We start from the raw sequence: 20330 nt of genomic DNA, 5'->3' as shown, positions 1-20330 counted from the left end.
GGCTATATTTGTTGTTTCAAGCTTTGCAATCAGTATGCCTCGGGCAAAATGCTAAAATTAATACTTTTTGTTTAGTTTTAAGTTTTTTGACTTTAATTCCACAGAAAACTGCTCCCTGTGTGTAAATTAAGACAAATAGTTAGAGAAAGACTTAACAATTATTAGCAAGTTATACCACTGACCCATAAAACTCTCCGGGTAATTGTGAGTCTACAGCGAGTCTAGAAATTTTTATTATATGATTTTTTGCAGACAAAAATAAGGCTAGGCGGTTACCTCGTTTTGTCACTTACATTATAGTTCAAATAATTCTGTGATTTGTTTGTCGGATTAAACCAATTTCTTCCTCCTTTATTCCTAGCAAGATGCTTATGTTAATACTATGATACTGCATGCGCTAAGGTTTAGAATCTGTGAAACACACGAAATCAATGACAACACACAACAAATTGGAAAGTACTGCTGCCCGTCTTTCCTGCTGAGGTTTCATCGCGTGTTCGAGAAGCTTTTCAAATGAGTTAAAGGGACAGTGTCCCGATTATGCGCACGCGCGAGCGTCATCTGTTTGTTCTTCAAAAGACAATAGAACTGTCAAATTGACTCGACAAGATTTCCTTCCGGACCGCACCGCCGACAGAGATTTGTTGTTTATATTCTCAAGTAATATTTTAGACTTTCGAAGAAGTCTTTCGTCTTATATAAAAATTTGGCTCGCGGTTCGAAGACTCATCGCGATTTTATCGCTAGCTGGGCCGCCTCACGACCTGAAAATCTCGTTCCGCTCGCTTTAAAAACATATTTTCTAATTTGAAACTCGTGTCAGAGGTCAATCGCTCCAAGTCCAGTAACATCTGCCTGATTTGCTCGCGTTCTAGCCTCAAACGTTTGAAAGACATAAATAAAAATGCAATCTCAACGCTATGAATCATCACAAAGGTTAGTCAAAAATGATATTATGATTTCATGTCACTAGTTTTTCAAAACATGTAGCGCCTGTTTGTTTGATTTTGTCGGCCGTAGGGAGATTCATTTAAAAGTTTACTAACGCGTCGTTGCAGAACATTCTGCTTCACGAAGCTCCCCTCCACAAGATCTCCTCAGTCACATCAATGTCTCAACGGCTTCTTTCTTACAGTCTTTATTGTTGCTGTTTCATTTCTGCGTATTCCTTTCACAATTATCTGAGCTTGTATGGAAGCTAGTAGAAGAAATAAGCCTTCAATCGGCATCAAAGTGCTTCCAATCTTTTGGTCCTCCGGCCAACGGCAATAAAAGTAACGCCAAAAAATCCAGATTTTGCCCAAATCGAAACTTAACAGGAACAATATATCATTGATCTATAATCCTGAGAAGTTTTAGTGTCGTATTGAACCCGGCCAAGCGCGATGCAAACGGATTTTTCAAGATTCTCTTACTCTCCTCGCATCTTTTGATTTCGCGACATCCTGTCCAAAAATCAAAGTTTGGTGCATGCGCAGTAACGGGATACTGTTCCTTTAAAACAGTCATTAAAATGGTATATTTTCAAAGTTGTAAAATCATATTATAACAGCTCCCTAGTGGTAAACAATAACAATGACATGTTTAATATTTAGTGCTCTAGTTTTATTTCAGAATTACTCAAATATTTATAACTTGTGGCTTCGCCTAGAGTCACTGCCAATTTTTTAAACTCAATTTTGCCCTGGGGGATTTCTGTGAAAAAGCAAACAAACCAAAATAAAGAAAATAAATGACGGCTGAGCTCGCTGAAATCGAAGGGTCGCACGTTAACTTTCTAGGAAATAGATTGTAAAGGGTGTAATGATTAGCTGTAAACAGGTTGTAAATAAGTTCCAAGGTGAGCACAACTTGGATCCCTCGTGAAAAGAATTCCTACACCCGCCCAGTAAAGATCAGTGTGATAGTCTTGCTAGTTATACCGGTTTTAGTTATTCTGGTGTGGCATGCAAAATGTCTTTCTTTTTCATTCTTAGACAAACCTCGAAGAAATTCTTTGCAAAAGAAAATCATTTCATGGAAAAGAACTCTAAATGCCTTTTCTTTTTCTGAGAGGCAGGCGAGTGAGTTTCGTTTATTGCTCTAGCTTTCGATTTTCTGTGAAAAAGTGTTTAAAAAAGAAAGGAAATAAAACAAAAAAAATTATATGAAATCTCTTACAGCTAACGCTGAACACAAATGAAATGCAAACGAATTTGCTCAGCTTATCTTTGGCAAGATTTAGTCGCCCGCTAAGCTTTTCAAACTTGAATTTTTTAAAATCTAAGTTAATCTTAGATATCTCACATTGCATGTTTTTATCCTCGTTTTCACACCAGGGAAAATACATCTGTTCAAATATTTTTCGTCAGCTAAAACTAAGGTAACAGTTAACTATTGTAGATAAGGCCTTTTCAGCTTGTACACATTTTTACCATACCACGCGATCTTGTTTGAATAGCTGCCTAAAAAAAATTTACAACCAAATTAACATCCAAAACGCAAATGCTTACAACTATGTTTACAAGGCTCTTCACTTGGATACGTTTTGACACCCGCTAAGCTTTTCAAAGTGACTTCGTCACTGTTATTTATAATAACTACATCTTTTCAAATTTATCAGGGCCACTTCCTTAGGGCAAGAAGGAACGCTTTTAAAAAAATTAGACTACAACTGTTTAAATATCTTTTGTCCCCTCTTTTTTTGGCCACCACTGCTTTTCATCAGCTTAGGAAGCCCTGGGGCTTGAAAATTAAACAATACAAATAAGGAAAACTCGAAAAATTGAGGCTCCTGAGATTCAATTTGGTTTTTTTTTCGCATAAAACTGCTAAACTTGGCGATATTTGTGGACAAATTACTATCAAATAATTATAAATGCGCCTGGAGGGAAATACTCCAGATACTCTTTGGTATCCAGCTTTTTTCCACGATAGTTAACTCCATTTAACCTCCTATCAAAGAACGGCGAACATGTAGCAGGGGTGAACATACGATTGCAAACACATACGAACAATAAATCAAAAACTTAGGTCTGATTCCTCAAGTTAACATTAAAAGATAAAAATACGTATTTTTCATGTGCAGCCAGGGTGATCGCTAAGGCAAATTATGAGACAAGCTCTAGCATTCTCATTCCTAGATATGCTGAAATGGGATACACTCAATCAGTAAGGGGGCAAAATCAAAAGGCAGTTATGATGTTGAAGTTTCTCCATAAACAAGCCCCATTGTACTTGCAAGAATTTTTCACTGAACGAGGTTCATATTACGATCTACAAAACTCGCGAGCAGTAAGCTAACTCTCCTCAAGCCACGCACCAATTACCTAAAGCGTAGCTTTATCTATAGTGGGCTCAGTTATGGAATTCTTTACCAGAATATGTTAGAAACATCAAGTCGACATGAATAGGGCAATTTACGACCTGCATTTTGGAGTACTTAAATAGGATCTTGGGGCTACAAGTCATTGATAACCTCGCCGATAGTTTAGACATTTGGCATTCAAAGTGGCCTAAAAATGGTCAAACATATCATGGGATGATATATAAGCCTTGCACTCACGCCAAAACATAATGAGCTCGGTCAAAACCAGACGTTTTCAAGTGCTCTGTTGTTTAGCAATCGTAAATTCACTTAAGTACCCACTCAAAAACTAGTAGAAATAAACAATTTTAAAGATTTACTATAAACTTATCAGTCCGCTTGCAAGCTTGTAAAAACTATGGGACAGAAGAAAGCTACCTTAATTTTCCCAACTAAGGTTAAATAATATATAAAGAAACAAGGAAGACATTTCTTGACTTTCGGTGGTCCTCCAGGACTTTTATTTCATTTATTCACTCACTTTTGGGTTTGGAAGCATGGTGAGGTGACGGGATACTGTATGTTTAAAATCACTCTTGCTAAAAGTATCTTGCTTTATAAGATGTTCGCAACATCTTAAATTTTTGATTTTAGGAGGATTATATTTTGCAACATTTATTTTTCCATGACATGCAAACTACAAATTGGGCAATGGTCTCTAACATAGGTTCCTGTGAAACCAAAAGAAAGGGACAGAACCAAAAGGTGTCCATTCTCTTTCTTGTACCAAGAAAAATATCTGAAATAGTGCCTGTACTGTGTGCACTGTGCTGCTCCAATTATGTTAGACTCTGAAAAAGTCTTGTATTGGACTTAAAAAAGAGATTCGTATTTGGCAAACAGGAAAACTGAGGCTTCAAAAGGTCTGTTATACTATATTCTCAGTTACTGGCTGCCTAGACTTTGTTTCCTTCCTTAACATCTGCACAACGCGGTCAAATATCAATACAGCGATCAGGATACCCAACAACAGACCAGCCAGTACATCAGTCCAGTGATGTTTGTAATCGCTTACTCGAGACAGCGAGCACAGGATGCCCAGCTGAGCTACCACAAGCTGCAGGAAAAACTTGAGAAACTTGCTGTGAGAAAAATGGATCCTTGCCTCCATGTAGAGAACAGTAAAGGTCATGGCATATGCTAGATAATTAAAAAGAAATGGATTAAGAGAAGGTTATTAGAAAAACTCTACTGATAAACAAGTGCGGGTCCACACTGGTTTCCACCATTTCACAGAAATCAGTCAGATTTTTCATAATGATACATTTTTAATTAAAAAAAATTTCCAAGTTAAAATAGAGCGATGAAATAATCTGCATATTTGCAATACTTCATCCGAAGAGAATGAAACTGGCCTAAATCCTGGCTGAATGACTTAGAAACCCAGGAAAGGGGACTTTAGGGAGTTAAAATCCAAAACCTGGACCTCCCCACCCACCCCCCGCTAAAAGATTGCATTTCTTTCAGGAAATCAAACAGTATTTTTCCTAGATCCATGCTTGATACAGTCAACTCTTTGCTAGACAGAAAGAGTTGGAATCAGGGGTTAATTTGATAAAACTTTTACAAGTGTAGCCTTGTTTTGGAGACTGAAAACAATAGCTGCACCTGTAAATTACACTTGTAAAAGTTTTATAAATATTTGACCCCGGCATAAACTTTTTAAGTCCCAGGGGTGACCAACTTCCATTTTCTTCTATTGCAATACATCTAATCCATCTACAACATTCAAGATAAGAGATTTATATCACCCCAATCCCCCCCCCCCACCCCCATGTAAAGGAATCCATGAGAGACTTGGATTTTGGATTCCACCCCATGAAGTCCGGACTCCAGGTGCTAGCCTGCATAACAGATGTTTTATGAGGCAAGCAAGGTGAATGCAGCATTTTGCACAAAATGAGTGCGAAGCATGATTTGAGGGGAGGAGAATCGCACTTAGTACTCGTTTCACGCTTCGCGCAAAATGCCGCGTTCGCCTCGCTTGGCTCATAAAGCACCTGTTATGCTAGTCTCCTTTGCCTTTGACTAATAACAGCTGCAAAGGAGACTACTGTTATGCAGGCTATCAGGTACTGGCTTCTGGATACCTGGTGAGTTGAACTTGGATTCTGGATTTCAATCATTAGTGGGATTCCGGATTCCCTGAGCTGTAATCAAGATTCCAAACCCTGGATTCCAGATTCCACAAGTTAAAATTTCATTCCCGATTTCTGAATTTGGATGCCCTTACAATGGGCTATTCATAAATGCTTTAACATTAAAATACCTGAGAAAGAAGCATGCCCTGAGGGAAATGACAACCTTCCCTCTCTCAACAGACCAGGATCGCCCGTGCAAACGTCATCTAAGATGTAATTATGACTGCAGTTGATAAACACGGAGGAAGGCGGCTTGCAGATTGACAGAAAATGAGGTCGTAATCTTCCAGCCGTGTATTTACCAACATCTGTAGCAAAAATTGTGATCAAGCCACCAAAAGCAAAAGAAATAAATAATCTGAGCAGTTCAACATGTAGAGGGTTCAATAACAGCGGACCGAATTTGTAATGGTCTTTCTCGCGTCTGGTCTTCTTAGAAGATTTCTCTTGTCTCTGGTGGAAGCATTCAGTTACTAGAATCACAAGATACGCCACAGCAAAGCCCACGGAATACAATACTGAAGAAGGCACTGTGCTTTCTTTGTAAGGCTTATTTATGCTATCATCGTCACAGTAAAATCCACGCTTGTATGGCGTTGCTGCGAGCTTGAACCCAAGACACGTAAATCCAACTGCAGCCAAACACAAAAAGTCAACGAAGAGCCAAACTAAGCTTGGTTGTCGATGTGTGTGTGGGTGGATTTCAGGCAAGGAGTAGTTATTTACCTCTGGCAATTCCAAATCCTGCGAGGTAGAGGATTTTTTTTCGTCGTTATTCGACATAGTAGCACAATATCATAACAGCACAATATTCTCGTCAATATATATTTAAATTTTTACAATTTTTTTGTAATAGTTTTGAATTGTTTTGATATTGGACCAGGGGCCCGTTTCTCGAAAGGCCCGGTAACTTTTCGGGCCTGAAATCAAATATTCAAATAGAAATAAAAAGAACAAGAGCGCGGGTCCTGGCTAGAAAACTACTCCATTTTGTTTCATTAACTGGTAGTTTTATCATGTTAGATGCAAAACTACTGAAACCCCGGTCTTTAGTGTAAACGGCAACAGCTTACCGGGCCCGTTAATTATCGGGACTTTCGAGAAACGGGCCCCAGGTACCGGTGTGTGCTTAGTAACCAGGCTACCAAGCTTAGCGCCCAAGCTTTTGCCTGGCTACCAAGTTATAAGCAAATCGAGTTTTACAGAATTTCGAGCAGTGCTTTGGGGGGCAAAAAGTCATTTTGTTACCAAAATGGCAGGGCATGGATCCCCAAAATTTAACGAACCATGGATGGATGAGCTCGATGGAGAAAACTGTATACAGAGAACTGTAAGTTTTGCCGTGCAAGGGGCGCTAGTAGGTGAGTAACTTTAATATTTATGATAGATGCAATTGGTACTGCAGAGGTCAATATAATTAAACTTACTATATATTGATAACGCTTATTACAGCTCCAAAATAATAATTAAATCTCAAGCTTATATATGTACAGCTTGCTTAGCGTAGCATGTGGAAATTAAAAGGATTTGAATTATTTGATGTTTTTGTTCATATCACAAATGTAACTTGTTAAGCATGTGCATGCATGCATGTATGCATGTAGTAAAAACCCTAGAATGCAGAGGTCCACCCAACGCTTAACTGTAACTGACTGGCTTTTTCTTGCCGAATCTCCAATGTAGAGATGTTAGGTCACGGAGCCAGGCATCACTAGAAGTGGGAATTAAAACAAAACTGAATGCAAGGCTGGCATTATGGCAAAAGGCTGCTTTATTTGAGGCCAATATTTCGGCTAACAAAATTAGCCTTCCTCAGGACCAGAGCTACATGTATGCAGTCATTCAATTTATGGGACGTTCTTTGCTTACGCACCCGAATGGGCCGAAAATTGGAGAACAAAAATTTGCCAGAAAGGCAAGATGTTGGTTCAGCTTGCTAGACTAAAAGAAGAAGAGAGAGAAAGAGAAGCTATTCTAGTCCAAAATCTACTTGTTACTTGTACGTCATTTCTTGTCAACATTGTTCATGAACGTTACCTGCGTTTTGAGCAGTTGGGATAAATACACATGTATCAGCCGATAGGTTGTTTTACTAGCCCTTAGCTATTTAACAGGACTATGGCCATACCCTGACTCTTGCACAGACTAAAATCCTCTACAACCTGTTTTTATTTGGTGTGTAAGTGAATAGTAATCAGATCTTCATTGAGAAAACCTTCATTTAGGCCATGTTCACGAGGCATGGGGCAATATTTTGGACCAGCTGAAATATTTTCAATATCTTTGCTCTGTTTACTCAGAAAATTTTTGAACCACCAGGCGTCTAAATCTTCCATGTGAACAGAATACCTAGTAAACGCGTGAATTTTAAACCAGTTCAAAATTTGTCCAGTTTCGTGTAAACATAGCCTAAGAGTGTTTTATGATTTTTATGTGATGTGTCTTCTCAAGGGATTAACATTTTCTCTTGATCTTGAATGGCAGGTGGTTTCTCTGGTGCAGCAGTATCAGCTTTGAAGATTCCAGATCCTAAACCAACACCTCTTATTCTTCAGTCGCTGATTATGATGAAGAACCATTCACTTCTTCTAGGTTTGTAGAAACAGTATTATAATTATTGACAGTTAATTAGCATTTGCAGATAGAGTTTTTACCAAATGACTTAATACAAATGACTGAAAAGACACTGCACAATATGTCACTGCGCCTCAAAATGGTTAAAATGTTCAAAACTTTGCAGTGAAACCACTCGCCCATGGCTCGTGGTTCCACTTGAGTTTTGAACTTTTGAGATTATTTACAGACCATGGAAAATTGTTATCGATTTGTTAAAAGAACAATCTTAGCCCCAAAACAAAAACATTTTTTGTAAGGGTCCAATTCTAACGAGATGTAAAGCTACTTGAACTTTTCTGTCTTTTTCAAGGTGGAGCTGCTGGCCTGTTTGCACTCACAACTTGCACTTCTGCTGCTTTGAGAGAGAAAGATGACCCCGGTAACTGGGCCTTGGGTGGCTTAGCAAGTGGAGCCCTGTTTGGCTTGAGAAGTGAGTACATGCAACATGTGAATAATCTCTTACAGCTACAGTATTACCTTTAGAAATACCAAATCCTTAATTCCTTATTCACAATCTGGTTCTTTGTTGTTATGGAAAGTATTTGTTTGTTTAAACTCCCCCTAATTTGTGTGTAGTGCCCCTGCTGTTATGAACAAAATTGTTCAGCCTTAACTGATAACACTTTCTGAGACCTTGATTATTCTGGATATAATACAAACCAAATCTATCATATTGTCTTATTATGCATTGCTCTGAAGAAAACAATGACAAACAGACCATCGCGCGATACTAAGTTTCTATTTCTAAGCTTATAACTAGGGTGACAAATTATTTTGACACAACATCGTCCAGGCATCTAAGGTTTAAAGACTTTTTTCATAAAGTTTTGATTTTTGATCACCTGTACCTGCGTTGGTAGAGTGTTTAGTTCAAACCTCAGTCTTCACTGACTTCAAAAGTGTTTATTGTTTCCTTTTACTTTTAGGGAGCAGTTGGCAGGTTGGATGTGCGATGGCAAGTGCACTCGCTGTGGGTGGAGCAATAGCTAAATACACTGGTGCCTATAAACATCCATTCCGCACTGACAGAGTCTTTCTTTGATGAAATGTGGCGCTCCTTAAAAAAGATGATTCTAAGTGTTTTTAAGCGAAGTTATGAATGTTCATGTAAATACATTTTCATAGAATTTATTCTGTGATATATATTTTTGTGTCATAAAAAGTGTGACAACAAAGTAAACTTAACTAATGAACGTAAAAATCTTCAAGTTGGTGATTTCAGGAATTGTCTTCCAGCTCTTTCAATACAGTATTGAGGGGTAAGCGTTTTACATATGCACCTACATCCCCAACTTTAAAAAATACAGTTGCGTTGAACAGAGAAAAAAGTTCATTAGCGTTTTACAAAGCTGTTATGATAAGGAGTTACGGTGAGAGATACTTCCCAGATAAGCGAAACAAATATGATGATATTATTGTTAATTCTCCAAGTATTGTTTTGAACTTTAGTTCGTGTGAATGGATCTGAAATTGGCTGTTTGGGTGAACTGAATTTTGCAATGACAACTTTAACTTAACTTTATTACATATCACACACTCGGAAAAATACGTGAGAACAACCAAAGCCGCGGGCTTAAATGGCCTAAGGTCAGCAAAAAAACGTGAATAATTTACATTTTGTTTTGGAACTCTTAGTATTTTGTCATTTTAAAAGGGAGTCGGACTTTCGGTATTTTGTCATCTTTAAAATATACTTTGATGTAAAGAAATAGCTGTTTTGGCAATTCTTCAAGATCAATGAGAACCATGGAGGTGAACAAATGATCGAAGAAAAAAGCTAGGGCGTTGCTACATGTAACTTGTTTTCACAATATAAACCTTAAAACTCGAGGTTTGGAAAGAAGAGGACATGATAAAAGGGAACGGTTGTTTCGGTGTTTGGTTTTTAGTTCGGCTGCTTCCACAAGTACAACTGAACTCATTCTAGGTTCCTTGTCGTGACATTTTTTAGCTGAATCATTGAGCAATTAAGCTAGTGCGAGCAACAGATGAATATTTAAACACGGGGCCGGCCAAAATCGATGATCCGAGACCTTATAACCTGCGCTAATGGGTCATAATTACCAGCTAATTATGTTAACAATTTGGTAACTTTGTTCCATTAAAGTATCAGATACAAAAAGGTTCTAAACTAATACAATGATTTAGCGTCTTAGAGAACCATAGCAAAACTACATAGGAAAGGTTACTAAAAAAGATGGACACGTTGAGAAGATAGCTTTAAGATTCGATTAAGGAATGTTTTAACCCAGGAGTTAGGGAGAGGGGAATGCTCACAGATATACGTAACGTGGATATGGGAAAGTGCCGCTGCGATAAATTGAGTAAACAAGGATTTTTAGGAGAGAGAAGAGTGGAGCGTCATTCGCAGGGATGGGGAGGGAATGAAGAATTTTAAAAGTAGTAATTAGAAATAAACCCCGGAATACCTGGGTTACTAGTCCAGGGTGTTGCTTTCGCGCATAGGAAAACAGGGCTACCAATTTACAACTGAATAGGGTCTGGTTTCGAGGAGAGCACCCCCGGCCCGTCTTGCCCCGTCGTAATGAGAAAAATGCCAAATAACATTCCAACTTAGCTGAAAGAACAGTGGGTTAAAACTTATTTTAACTTTCATCATCCTTAACATTTCTCTGTCATCGATGTTCCGTACAAAGTTTGGTTGGAACTGTTTGCTGAGCATTTGCCACTAGTGCGCGCATGGAAACCACAAGGGGCCAGGCTTTTGATTTCAGTAATTTTTGCCAGGAATTTTCTTTTTCGAAAATATTGTTAAGAAGTGTAAACCATGTAATACCCAACAGCGTCAATCCCCCGCACGCTACGTTATATTCTTGTTTTCAACATTTGCTCTTTCCGAAGAAATTTTGGCCCGAAGCTTTAAAGCGAATCTTCAAACCGTTTTTTGATGTAACTAAATGTAAAGCTGCACGTGCTAAAAGCGACTGCTGTGAGACCAACTGTTTACAGTTTCTCTTAAGTGAAAACTTGAACAAGGGAAAAAAAACTTCAACAGTCGGAGGGGGCAGGTACCCGCTGACTATAGTGGGATGCAGGTGTTGACCCTAATTGATCGCAAACTAACATAATTTGTCTATGAGCTCACGCTTCAGATGAATTAGCTCGTAACTCCGTTGATCTGGTACTTCACCACAACTTGAACGATAACTGACACATCGCAACCCTGTCTTTGCCAGCTGTTAATTTAAAATATCACTATGGCGTCCTTTGTATCCGTGATCGTGGGACTCATTGTCATGGCTTGTGCTTTTGCTGGGCTCATTGTGGCTGCTGATGAGTGTACAAGACACCCCCGAGGTCTATAAGAGATTTATTTACCCCTGCACCGTGCGATAACTATGATATTTGGACCTGGCATCTTAACTCTTGACGATAACGGACCTGACTCTCCACCCACCTGCTCATAGTTGCTTATCTCAAAGCCTTGCTTGATATGAACTGTTAACAAAATTGCGTGCTGGACTGTACAACGTCGTATTTACTGCTGCGCGGTGCAGCATATGATAAACTTTGACCTTAACATTAAATGACAAAGTCGGCTTGACGAAAGGCTTTAAGAACCCGGACGAAATGCTATTTAAAAGACGACGCATGAACTGCACAATAATTGTAATATTTTGCGGACCTGTTTTTGTGACAGTACCTCTGGTATCAGAATCCAAACAGACTGTCTTATAACACAGTTTATAAATCCCCTAATTTGTAACTACTTTGGAGAATTTTGCTATCGAGTCAGGCTATTTTCTACTAAGTTCTTCAGTATTTCAGAAACGTATTTGTACACAAGCTGGGGCTTCAAATGTTGGAGACTAATGTGTGCTTGAACTCCCGCCTCAACAAGCCGTTTACTGTTTCAAAGAGAAATGTTAGCTCATTTCTTCTTGTAAGTTCTGTTCATGAAGTGTTCCAATTTAGATTAATTTATAATAAATGTCCTGTGTGGTTTGAATCTGCAGAGCTGTAAAATTTACTCTTTTCTATGCGGCCTCTTTCTCAGCCTCTCTGTCTCGAGGATCACGTGCTGCCACCCCGCGCGCCACTGTGACAGGCGCGTGGCCTGGAAACGAGCACAGGACGAGGATGGATCGACAAGACCAAATATTTTAAAAACAGTTCTTAAATATTTCCATATCATGTGACGATACTCAAACGCATATTTTCCTTCTAGGAAATTAACGCACCACGGACGAATCCGGAACACGGTGGAACAGAGTCAGAACCACAATAAAATATTTAATATCTCTCCAAAAGTAGTTGAGAGCCTTTCAATGTCTCTCTAATACAGTATTTACTGCAGCGTAGTCAATTAATTCTTTTTAAGGTAACCACTATAAGCCTGGCAGGCGTTTAAAGGGAAAGCTGGAATTGAGATAGGCGCGCGTGGAAGGAGGATAGGTCTCCCTTCTTTCGCCCTCCCTCGCGCGAATCTTTCAAGCACTCTCGCGATTTAACCGAATTTGCCTTTTCGTTTTCCCGCCAAACGGCTGCCATGCGGTAGGCTCACTACTTTGTGACTGCGTTGAATGTACGTTCTATAAGTAAAACTAAGTGTTGCGTTACAGTAATAACGAGGCTAAAGTATGCCATCTTTGAAATGTTAAAGCTTGGATTTCATCTTGCCCATGAGCTTTTCAAGTTTCATAGCTAGCATCATATCTCCTTTGATTTTTAATTTTCCTCCCATAAACGCTTGTGTTGGGTTGAGTTCTCCTTTGAACATTTTCACAAAATCTTCCGAGTCTAAATTCATGGTGCAGTTGGCATCTCCTCCAGGAAAGGAACCGCTCCCAACGCTTCCTGAAAAACGCGAAACAAGAAGCAATTGTCAGGATCACAACGAGATGAAGAAGGTCCAAGAAGAAAGGGACTTAGGGTTGGATGTACAGCCACTACCTTAAAAAGCAAGCAAAACCGACATTTGGAAAATTCAAGCTAATGGAGAGATTTGGAATCACGTTCGCAGCAAACAGCACAATTATTTTTAAGATTCAGGTTCAATCTTAGGAAATAAGAAGATGCGGAGATAGAAACTCTGCAAATCAACGAAAGTGGCATGAAACTACTGCAAATGGAAAAAAAAAGACAAAACGAGTTAGGTTAGGTCATGTGGTAACATTTACATATGCCCTCAGCGGAGTGAACGTTCTTCTAAATCTCTCTAATGATCAGAGCCAGCAGCATATAACCCTTAGATATACATGCTTCTGTCTGTTAGGACTTATAGATACCGTATACCCAATTTAGAAACCCCTGTATATAAAACCCGCAAAATCCCTATCTCCAGCATCCTTCTCGGCTCGCTGTGTCAAGTCCTTCAAACTATATAAAAACGGGATAGCCTGCGTATCAACTGAGCAGGAACTGAGTGTTTCCTGGTTTCGGATCTGAGCAAAGAAAGACCGAAGAACGAGATTTTCGGTTTTGGCCGTGCGAAAAATGGAACGAGAGCGAAAATATGAAAGAGTTGCGCCATTTTTCACGCGGTCTTTGTCTCTAGTTCCTCGTTCTTTGCTCCGAAACCGCAAGGAAACGCTTGCTACGCAGACTAAAAACGGGACTGCTTAAAGTCTATCCGTAAAAAAGCGCTTTGGATCGAGTTACGTAATCTCAGCTTAGCCCATTCGACTGACCTTATATCTGTCTTCTTTTGATCATTACTATTCTTTGACCGCTGTAACTCGAATAACGCAGAACTCAAAACTGTAGCTTTCAATCTATCCTTACCTGAATTATTTTTGAGGTCTACAAACCACACTCCAGGCTCTTTACCATCCAAATGAAACTCAAAGACCCCGTTCACCGACCGTACAAGTTCTTCATCGCCTAAGCTCTTGATCTTGTCAAATATTTGCGCTACTCCTTCGCCAGAGCTCCCCTGAGAAGTGCTTTGCGTCATCTTTTTTTGAGATTCCAACATTTCCTGTGGATCGTAACCTTCAACGTCCAAGAAGAAGTCGGGCAAAAGTTTACTTCCTGTGAGGAAAAGGAACAAAGTCACTCACATGACGACTTCGCGCTCTTGTGAGTTGCGTGACAGAAAACGGAAATTTGAAACCGGAAGAAGTTTAGCCTGCAGAAAAAGGTTTTTTTCGGCGTTTTTCAGGCGTTGACCACCTCGCGGTTTTCTTTGCTCGCCTGAAAAACTTAAAAAACGCCTGTTCTACAGGTTAAAAAGGGCTTGCTTGCTAACCGCTGTTCAGGAGGTAATGGTTGCCGGGAAATAGATCCTAAAACTGAAAGCAAGTACCAGCCAGCATACCTTTTAGTACACTTGGAAAAAAATGCAATAGCCTCCCACGAAAACGTTCTTAGGGCTTTGTAACGCATTCCTGCCCCACGTGGGGTAGGAACGCGTGATAAAGAGGACGTCTGCGTGGAGGCTAAAAGCTAAAGGCTGAAAGTGAAAGTTGCATAGAGGATGAACTGCAATCTTGGAGCGGATGCTCAACAAACCTTGAGCGACGTAAGCGGCGGGCCTGGTGATTTGGTGGAAAGTAATATTGTTTTTGTTCATCGGCCACTGAAAACCACACTTGGGCTCCCTGATAAAATATCTTTGATGTGTTTATAATTAACGTCAGTAGTGACGTTGAACAGCCTTTTCCGACATTCAGTGTAGTATAGCTAAAGCATTGTGATGTTGCGTGACACTCGCAAAAAGCAGGAGATGTCCAAACCGGAAGTTACCATGAAGAATAACATAAATATTACAGTGCACCAAAATGATTTACCTCAAAATTGCCGGAAACTTGGTACAACAGAAAAACACTAAGAGGTACCGTAATATCGGTAATATAAACTACAAAGACAAACTTGCAAAAATTGGGCAAGATTTTAGCCTGCGAACGGCAGACGTTTCTCCTCGCTCATCGCCGCTGAGGGACGTTTCTCCTCGCCAAACGTCCTTCAGCGGCCATGAGCGAGGAGAAACGTCTCCCATTCGCAGGCTAGCAAGATTTTTCCTCATGATGTAATTTATTTTCTCTAAAGTCTGTACCTGGTACACATGAATATTGTTCAAAGTCGGTGACTCCTACATCCTTGAGTACATCTTCATCAATAAGAAACTCCCCAGTCCTTGCTCGGCTATCTCTTGTCAAGATGACATAGGCAGCGTCTGCCATGATTTGATCTGTGCGACACTGTGCTAATGCTTCTTTACCACCCAACATTTCCATTGCAGCAGTAGCAATAGCTGATGAATATTTTACAGGTCAAAATTAAATTCAGGTTAAAAGTACCTAGATTGATTCTCAATTTCCTTTGTCTCCTAGCTCTTATTATTCATGAATTAGTGTTAAGAGACAAAAGAAATTGAGAATCAACCTAGGTTAAAAAATGTTTACCTGAAAATAATTTTGACCAGTAACAAAATACAATATACAGTATATGGGGCAGGAACAATACTCCGACTGGATAAACTCACTGAGGTGTAGGCCCGGGGGAGGGGGGGGGGGTGGTACTGCCATATATGGGCCATATAGGTATGTGCTGCTGTGAAGGGTATGGTTTTCAAGCAGTTTACTCTAGGATAGGGTATATAAATCAGAGAGTTTGGGTCTAGAAAAGGGTATCATTTTTCCAGGAAACTGATCAGTTGGTTGAAGATTTTATCTAGACTACAGATTGTGGTATAAGGTTTTGTTTTGGCTAGACTACTGTGCCAGTGACCTCAGTAGTTTCTGGAAAACAGCTACTCTAGGATAGGGGGATTTTACTCTAGTATAGCGTAGCAAAATTCAGCTGCAGTTGCCAGGGACAACCCACATGGGAGGCTATTGTGTTGCCTGATTAGGCATGGCCAATTACAGGTTCCCTTTAAAATGGAGACTGATAAATTCTTTGGAAACCAAGGTATACAAAAAATGTATATATAAAAGGCTTTACATACTGCTATTACATGATAAGTACTACATTTTATAAAAAAACTGATGATTAAAATTAAATAATACTATCTCGATTTTCAAGACCTGTTTTGGGCCAGAGAGCATTGACAGAAATTCCAACATCCTTAAATTCTTCAGCCATACCAAGGACACACATAGACATTCCATACTTTGCCATTGTGTAAGCTAAAAACAAGATGAGCAGTCGTAGTGTTAGGTTGAAAAATTTTAAGACTTATTTCCTAAAACTCAACAGTGATATTAAGTTACATGTAGAGCTAACCAGTGGATTAATCACTCAGCCTCAGTTTATCTGCAGAATGGCAAAATAATTGTTCTCAAGAAAACTAGCGAATGGTCCACAAAAGAACAACAAACAAGTAATGTCAAATATCATGTTCTTCATACCACTACTGTGGGCAACAAGAGGCAGCTTGCAATCCCAATTTCCGAGTTGCTAAATGTATTATGCATGACTGGCACCATGTAGCCAACGCTCGTTTGGAATTCCACCAAGAACGAATAGAGTAAAAAGACCACATGTCTGATCACCTGCGTTTAGATCTTCTATTTCGTGAAACTTACACTACACACTGCATTAAAGCAAGAGTATTTTAACCTTCAATCTTTCTAGCTGCACTCTCTAGCCTTTAGTTATTACTAAGTAATAAATATTTGGATATCTTTTTTTTTAAATTATCAAATAACACAAACATACCAACATGGCTCTTGAACCAATAGGGTTTCATATTTAATGGTGGGCTTATGTTTAAGATGTGTGGATTCTTTGCAGTCTTCAAATAAGGAAGGCAGGCTTGGGAACTGATAAAGCAAAATCAAACAAGAATATCAAAATTATGAATTGATGTCTACACTTGCAAGACTGCATTCTTTGGGTCTTCTAGATTGTTGACGTCATAACAACCTGAATTAAAATTTAGCATTAACCCTTTTAAGCCCCAATATCCACATACAAATTCTCTAAACTGATCTCTATATATTTCCTTAAAGAATGTGTTGAGAATTTGATAAACGATCAAAGCATTTTCTCTTAGATGATCATTTTATTAACTCTCATAACCTAATCTCTTGACAATCTATGGATATTGTTAGGAGAAAATTAATGTTGGTCACAATTGGGACTTAAAGGGTTAAGGGAACTCACCATAGAAATGTTCCTCTTGCATTGATGCTGTTCATAAGATCATATCTACAAGATAACCCTAAGTTTTAGTACAATGATCGGTCTTATTGGCTAATCAGAGAGTGCTTTCCATTAAACAAAACATGTCTTGAAAATCAGGAATCAAGGTGGTCTGAGTTACTTATTTTTCAGTTGGTCTGACAAGAAAGTACAAAGTATACCAGAGACCTGTTATTGCTTTGAAGTAGATACCATTCCAAGCATATCTGGATTTCAGCTTTAATTTTCAATTTTAATGACCCTAAGATTGTTTGAGCATTTGCTTCAGGCTCAGTTACTAGTCAGTAATCAGGAAATGACCCAGTCAAATCTCTATTCTTCAAATTCCCACTTGTTCTCTTTTCAGAGAGGAACAAAGACCAAACATAAGACTGAGAACAGTGTAAAATAAAGTCTTGAACTAGTCCAGAGCAGTTTTTGCAGAGGTAGGTACTTAGTCGCATCTGTTGCTAAGATATAATCAGTATTTAATTTTTTTTTCAGAACACTTTTATTAAGAGAGAAAGAGTAGGCACACCTTTTCATGGGTGTATCAAGAGTACCAGTCAAGCTTATAGCACTTGCATTGTTGACAAGTATGTCAATTCCACCAAACTTCTTCACGGCATCTTGAACAGCCTTATTTACAGCATCCTCATCACGAATGTCCACTGCACAGGGAAGGCACTTCCCACCGGCTGTTTCAACTGCAAAGAGAGCCAAACAAAAGCAAATACTCTTACAAACTTTCCCTCATAAAACACCTTTAATTCTATAAGATGAACACCTAGAGTTGATCCTCAACATTCTTCCGTTATGAACTTAAGCCTATGTAGCAGGTGCTTGGAAGTAATTGGCAGAAAAAAGAACGGGGACTGCGAGAGAGACACGCAAGGGGAGAGGGAGCCCTTCAAGCAGGCGCTCCTTATGGCCTCACTTTGGGAAAACAGGCATCCTTATCCATTCACTTTTTATACGCCTTTTTTCTTTTAAGCCCAGTTCCCGTTAGTCTCCCTTGCAGCCATTTTTTGGAAGTCACGCAACACAGGGGAGCATTGTGTGACATCCAAAAAACGGCTGCGAGGGAGACTAAGTTTCCCTCTTTCGCCCCTGCCCTTACCTTGATGATCTATGCTACCATTGGACAAAATATATGCTAGAGCCAAGTTGCGATTGTTCAAATGCTGGATGGCGCTATCCAACGGATATATCACTATCTGCTAGCTGGTGAAACCAATTGTGTTAACCATTGGATAGAGATGTATCCAGTGGATAATGCTATCCACCTTTTGAATGACTGGGGCTATCTCTGATATCACAGTCAATCATTAACAATAAACAGAACTCCAATACTTGTGTCTGTCTGTAGCCTGTAACACAGATGAAACTAAACACTGGTTAAGTCCAGCTGCAAAACAGCACTGAAATCCTAGTTGTTCTGGGCCTCCACCTGTGTACCAGGATTTGAGTACATGCCATAATTGGCCTGTTAAAATTGCCATTGTAGATTTGCCAATCAAGATAAAAGGAAATTTGAAAAGCATTTCCAGTAATTCGTTCAGCCTATTGGGTGCGCTGAACAAGGATTTCGGCACTGCTTCACAGATGTTACTAACCGGAGTTGAATTACGTCTGCAATGCGAGCTAGTTTGACTGCAGCTGAGCTGGGTAATCTCAGGGCTGTCAACCCCGCACGTCTTCAAATATTGAGAATTGATGGGGAAGGGATGATAGATGACATCATAATGGACGGCACATGATGTCATTAGTGAAAAAAAAAAACGCATGGAAAAGGTGTTGTTGGAATTGTAACATTTGACCTAATTGGTTTACTTCTCACCAATCACATTATTGCTTATATATTTACAATGGCATACCGGAGTTTGTGAGGAAACATTCCATGTTTAACAGTAAAATAGCTCAAATAAGGCAAAATTTTGAAATTTCATTGTCAGAAAGTCGAATCTACTAGAAATGGCACACTTCGACGACTATTCGGGAGATTTCAGACTCTAATCTGGAGACCCGGAGAAACGGTTCAAAATCTGGAGTCTCCTGGATTATCTGGAAGAGTTGACAGCCCTGTAATCTTCGCTCCCCTGGGGACCGGAGGAGAGGTCAAAGTACACACACAACTTACAGCTCAACAGGAGTCATAATAAAATGTCACAGAAAATACAAAGTCTCACGGCAACTTTCTAGAGAGGAATAACAAAAAAAATGCTGTTAGCACAGATAAACTTACCTTCTTTTGCTGCAGTATAAATAGTTCCTGGTAGTTTTGGATGTGGCTCTGTTGTTTTAGCAGCGATAACTATATTCGCTCCATCTTGTGCCGCTTTCAAGGCGATCGCCTTCCCAATTCCACGGCTTGCGCCGGTTATAAAGATCGTTTTACCAGCTAGTTTCCTGAAATTTATTTTATAAGGGGCATGAAGCTACAGTGAAATAATGTTTAAGATACTAATATTTGAAAATTGTTTTTTAGAGATCTTACCCTGTGTTCAACATTTTTCATCAAGAAGAGGATGAGAAAGTTGAGCCCTCGGATATATTGGCCAGCATTTAGCGACCTTGAATGACCTGCCGGTGGTCCGTGAATTTTTTCGGGATCATTTGCCTTATTTGGTGGCTGGGATTCGGGATTTCAAAGCAACATGGAGGGGAATTCGGAATTTACGGGATTGAGCGAAAATTTGGATCGGGTCCCTCTTCATCAAAAAAGTGGCTGCTGGGCATACTTTAATAAATATGAGAGTAATCCTTTGGTTGAGTTCTTGAAAAGAGCCGGGAAATTAGCCTGGGTGTAGGGCACAGGAGCCGATTACGGCTCCTGGCACGGCAGGCGTTCGAAAGGGAAGGGGACGAGAATTTTAAAATAGGGCGGGAGACCAAGTTCGCCCTTCCCCATACCCTTCGCAGACGACCGGGAAATTAGTCTCCACAGCAGGTCAGTTATAAGGACTGGTCCCTGAAACTCCCTCAAGGCCTTAAGGGCAGTGTAAAATGTAGATGGCAGGCTGACTGCGGACTATTGTTTTTTATTTAGGGTTAGAAAACAATGGGACTCCAGGGCTATTGTTGTCGCGTACGCAGTCTGCGTTTTACACTGACTGGAAGGTAAAGACACTGCGGTC

General features: G+C 39.6%; 3 protein-coding genes across 3 annotated transcripts; 1 reads left to right on the top strand and 2 right to left on the bottom strand.

Moving 5' to 3' along the window:
* Positions 1–3775: 3775 nt before the first annotated feature.
* Positions 3776–6348, bottom strand: LOC140921163 (phospholipid phosphatase 1-like). The gene is made up of 2 exons (XM_073371133.1): positions 5616–6348; positions 3776–4486 (listed from the first exon to the last, which is right to left on the bottom strand). The coding sequence occupies exons 1-2, from the start codon at positions 6268–6270 to the stop codon at positions 4215–4217; spliced, it is 927 nt and encodes a 308-aa protein (XP_073227234.1). The 5' UTR covers positions 6271–6348; the 3' UTR covers positions 3776–4214.
* A 318-nt stretch (positions 6349–6666) lies between these two features.
* Positions 6667–9230, top strand: LOC140921164 (NADH dehydrogenase [ubiquinone] 1 alpha subcomplex subunit 11-like). The gene is made up of 4 exons (XM_073371134.1): positions 6667–6848; positions 7972–8079; positions 8414–8533; positions 9030–9230. The coding sequence occupies exons 1-4, from the start codon at positions 6740–6742 to the stop codon at positions 9143–9145; spliced, it is 453 nt and encodes a 150-aa protein (XP_073227235.1). The 5' UTR covers positions 6667–6739; the 3' UTR covers positions 9146–9230.
* A 3107-nt stretch (positions 9231–12337) lies between these two features.
* LOC140953996 (hydroxysteroid dehydrogenase-like protein 2) lies at positions 12338–19727 on the bottom strand. The gene is made up of 9 exons (XM_073403382.1): positions 19691–19727; positions 19439–19602; positions 17732–17900; positions 17176–17220; positions 16729–16832; positions 16095–16196; positions 15122–15319; positions 13849–14097; positions 12338–12921 (listed from the first exon to the last, which is right to left on the bottom strand). Exons 1-9 carry the CDS (start codon positions 19702–19704, stop codon positions 12722–12724), a joined length of 1245 nt encoding a protein of 414 aa, XP_073259483.1. The 5' UTR covers positions 19705–19727; the 3' UTR covers positions 12338–12721.
* Positions 19728–20330: the final 603 nt, after the last annotated feature.

This window comes from Porites lutea, chromosome 12 (genome assembly GCF_958299795.1).
Source record: "Porites lutea chromosome 12, jaPorLute2.1, whole genome shotgun sequence".
In the NCBI taxonomy this organism is placed as follows: Eukaryota; Metazoa; Cnidaria; class Anthozoa; order Scleractinia; family Poritidae; genus Porites; species Porites lutea.
The sequence above is the reverse complement of the archived record's forward strand: the minus strand, read 5'-3'. Positions and strand labels throughout refer to the sequence as shown.

Bases quoted from the DNA above. Each gene is read 5' to 3' on its own strand.
- LOC140921163 (XM_073371133.1), bottom strand. From the start codon at position 6,270: ATGTCGAATAACGACGAAAAAAAATCCTCTACCTCGCAGGATTTGGAA. The intron at 4,487-5,615 runs GTATTTTAATGT...TTAATTATCTAG, and splicing joins AGGGCATGCTTCTTTCTCAG to CATATGCCATGACCTTTACT.
- LOC140921164 (XM_073371134.1), top strand. From the start codon at position 6,740: ATGGCAGGGCATGGATCCCCAAAATTTAACGAACCATGGATGGATGAG. The intron at 6,849-7,971 runs GTGAGTAACTTT...CTTGAATGGCAG, and splicing joins CGTGCAAGGGGCGCTAGTAG to GTGGTTTCTCTGGTGCAGCA. The intron at 8,534-9,029 runs GTGAGTACATGC...TTTTACTTTTAG, and splicing joins AGCCCTGTTTGGCTTGAGAA to GGAGCAGTTGGCAGGTTGGA.
- LOC140953996 (XM_073403382.1), bottom strand. The intron at 17,221-17,731 runs GTGTGCCTACTC...GTTATCTTGTAG, and splicing joins CTTGATACACCCATGAAAAG to ATATGATCTTATGAACAGCA. The intron at 15,320-16,094 runs GTCTTGAAAATC...AATATTCATCAG, and splicing joins TGCTCTCTGGCCCAAAACAG to CTATTGCTACTGCTGCAATG.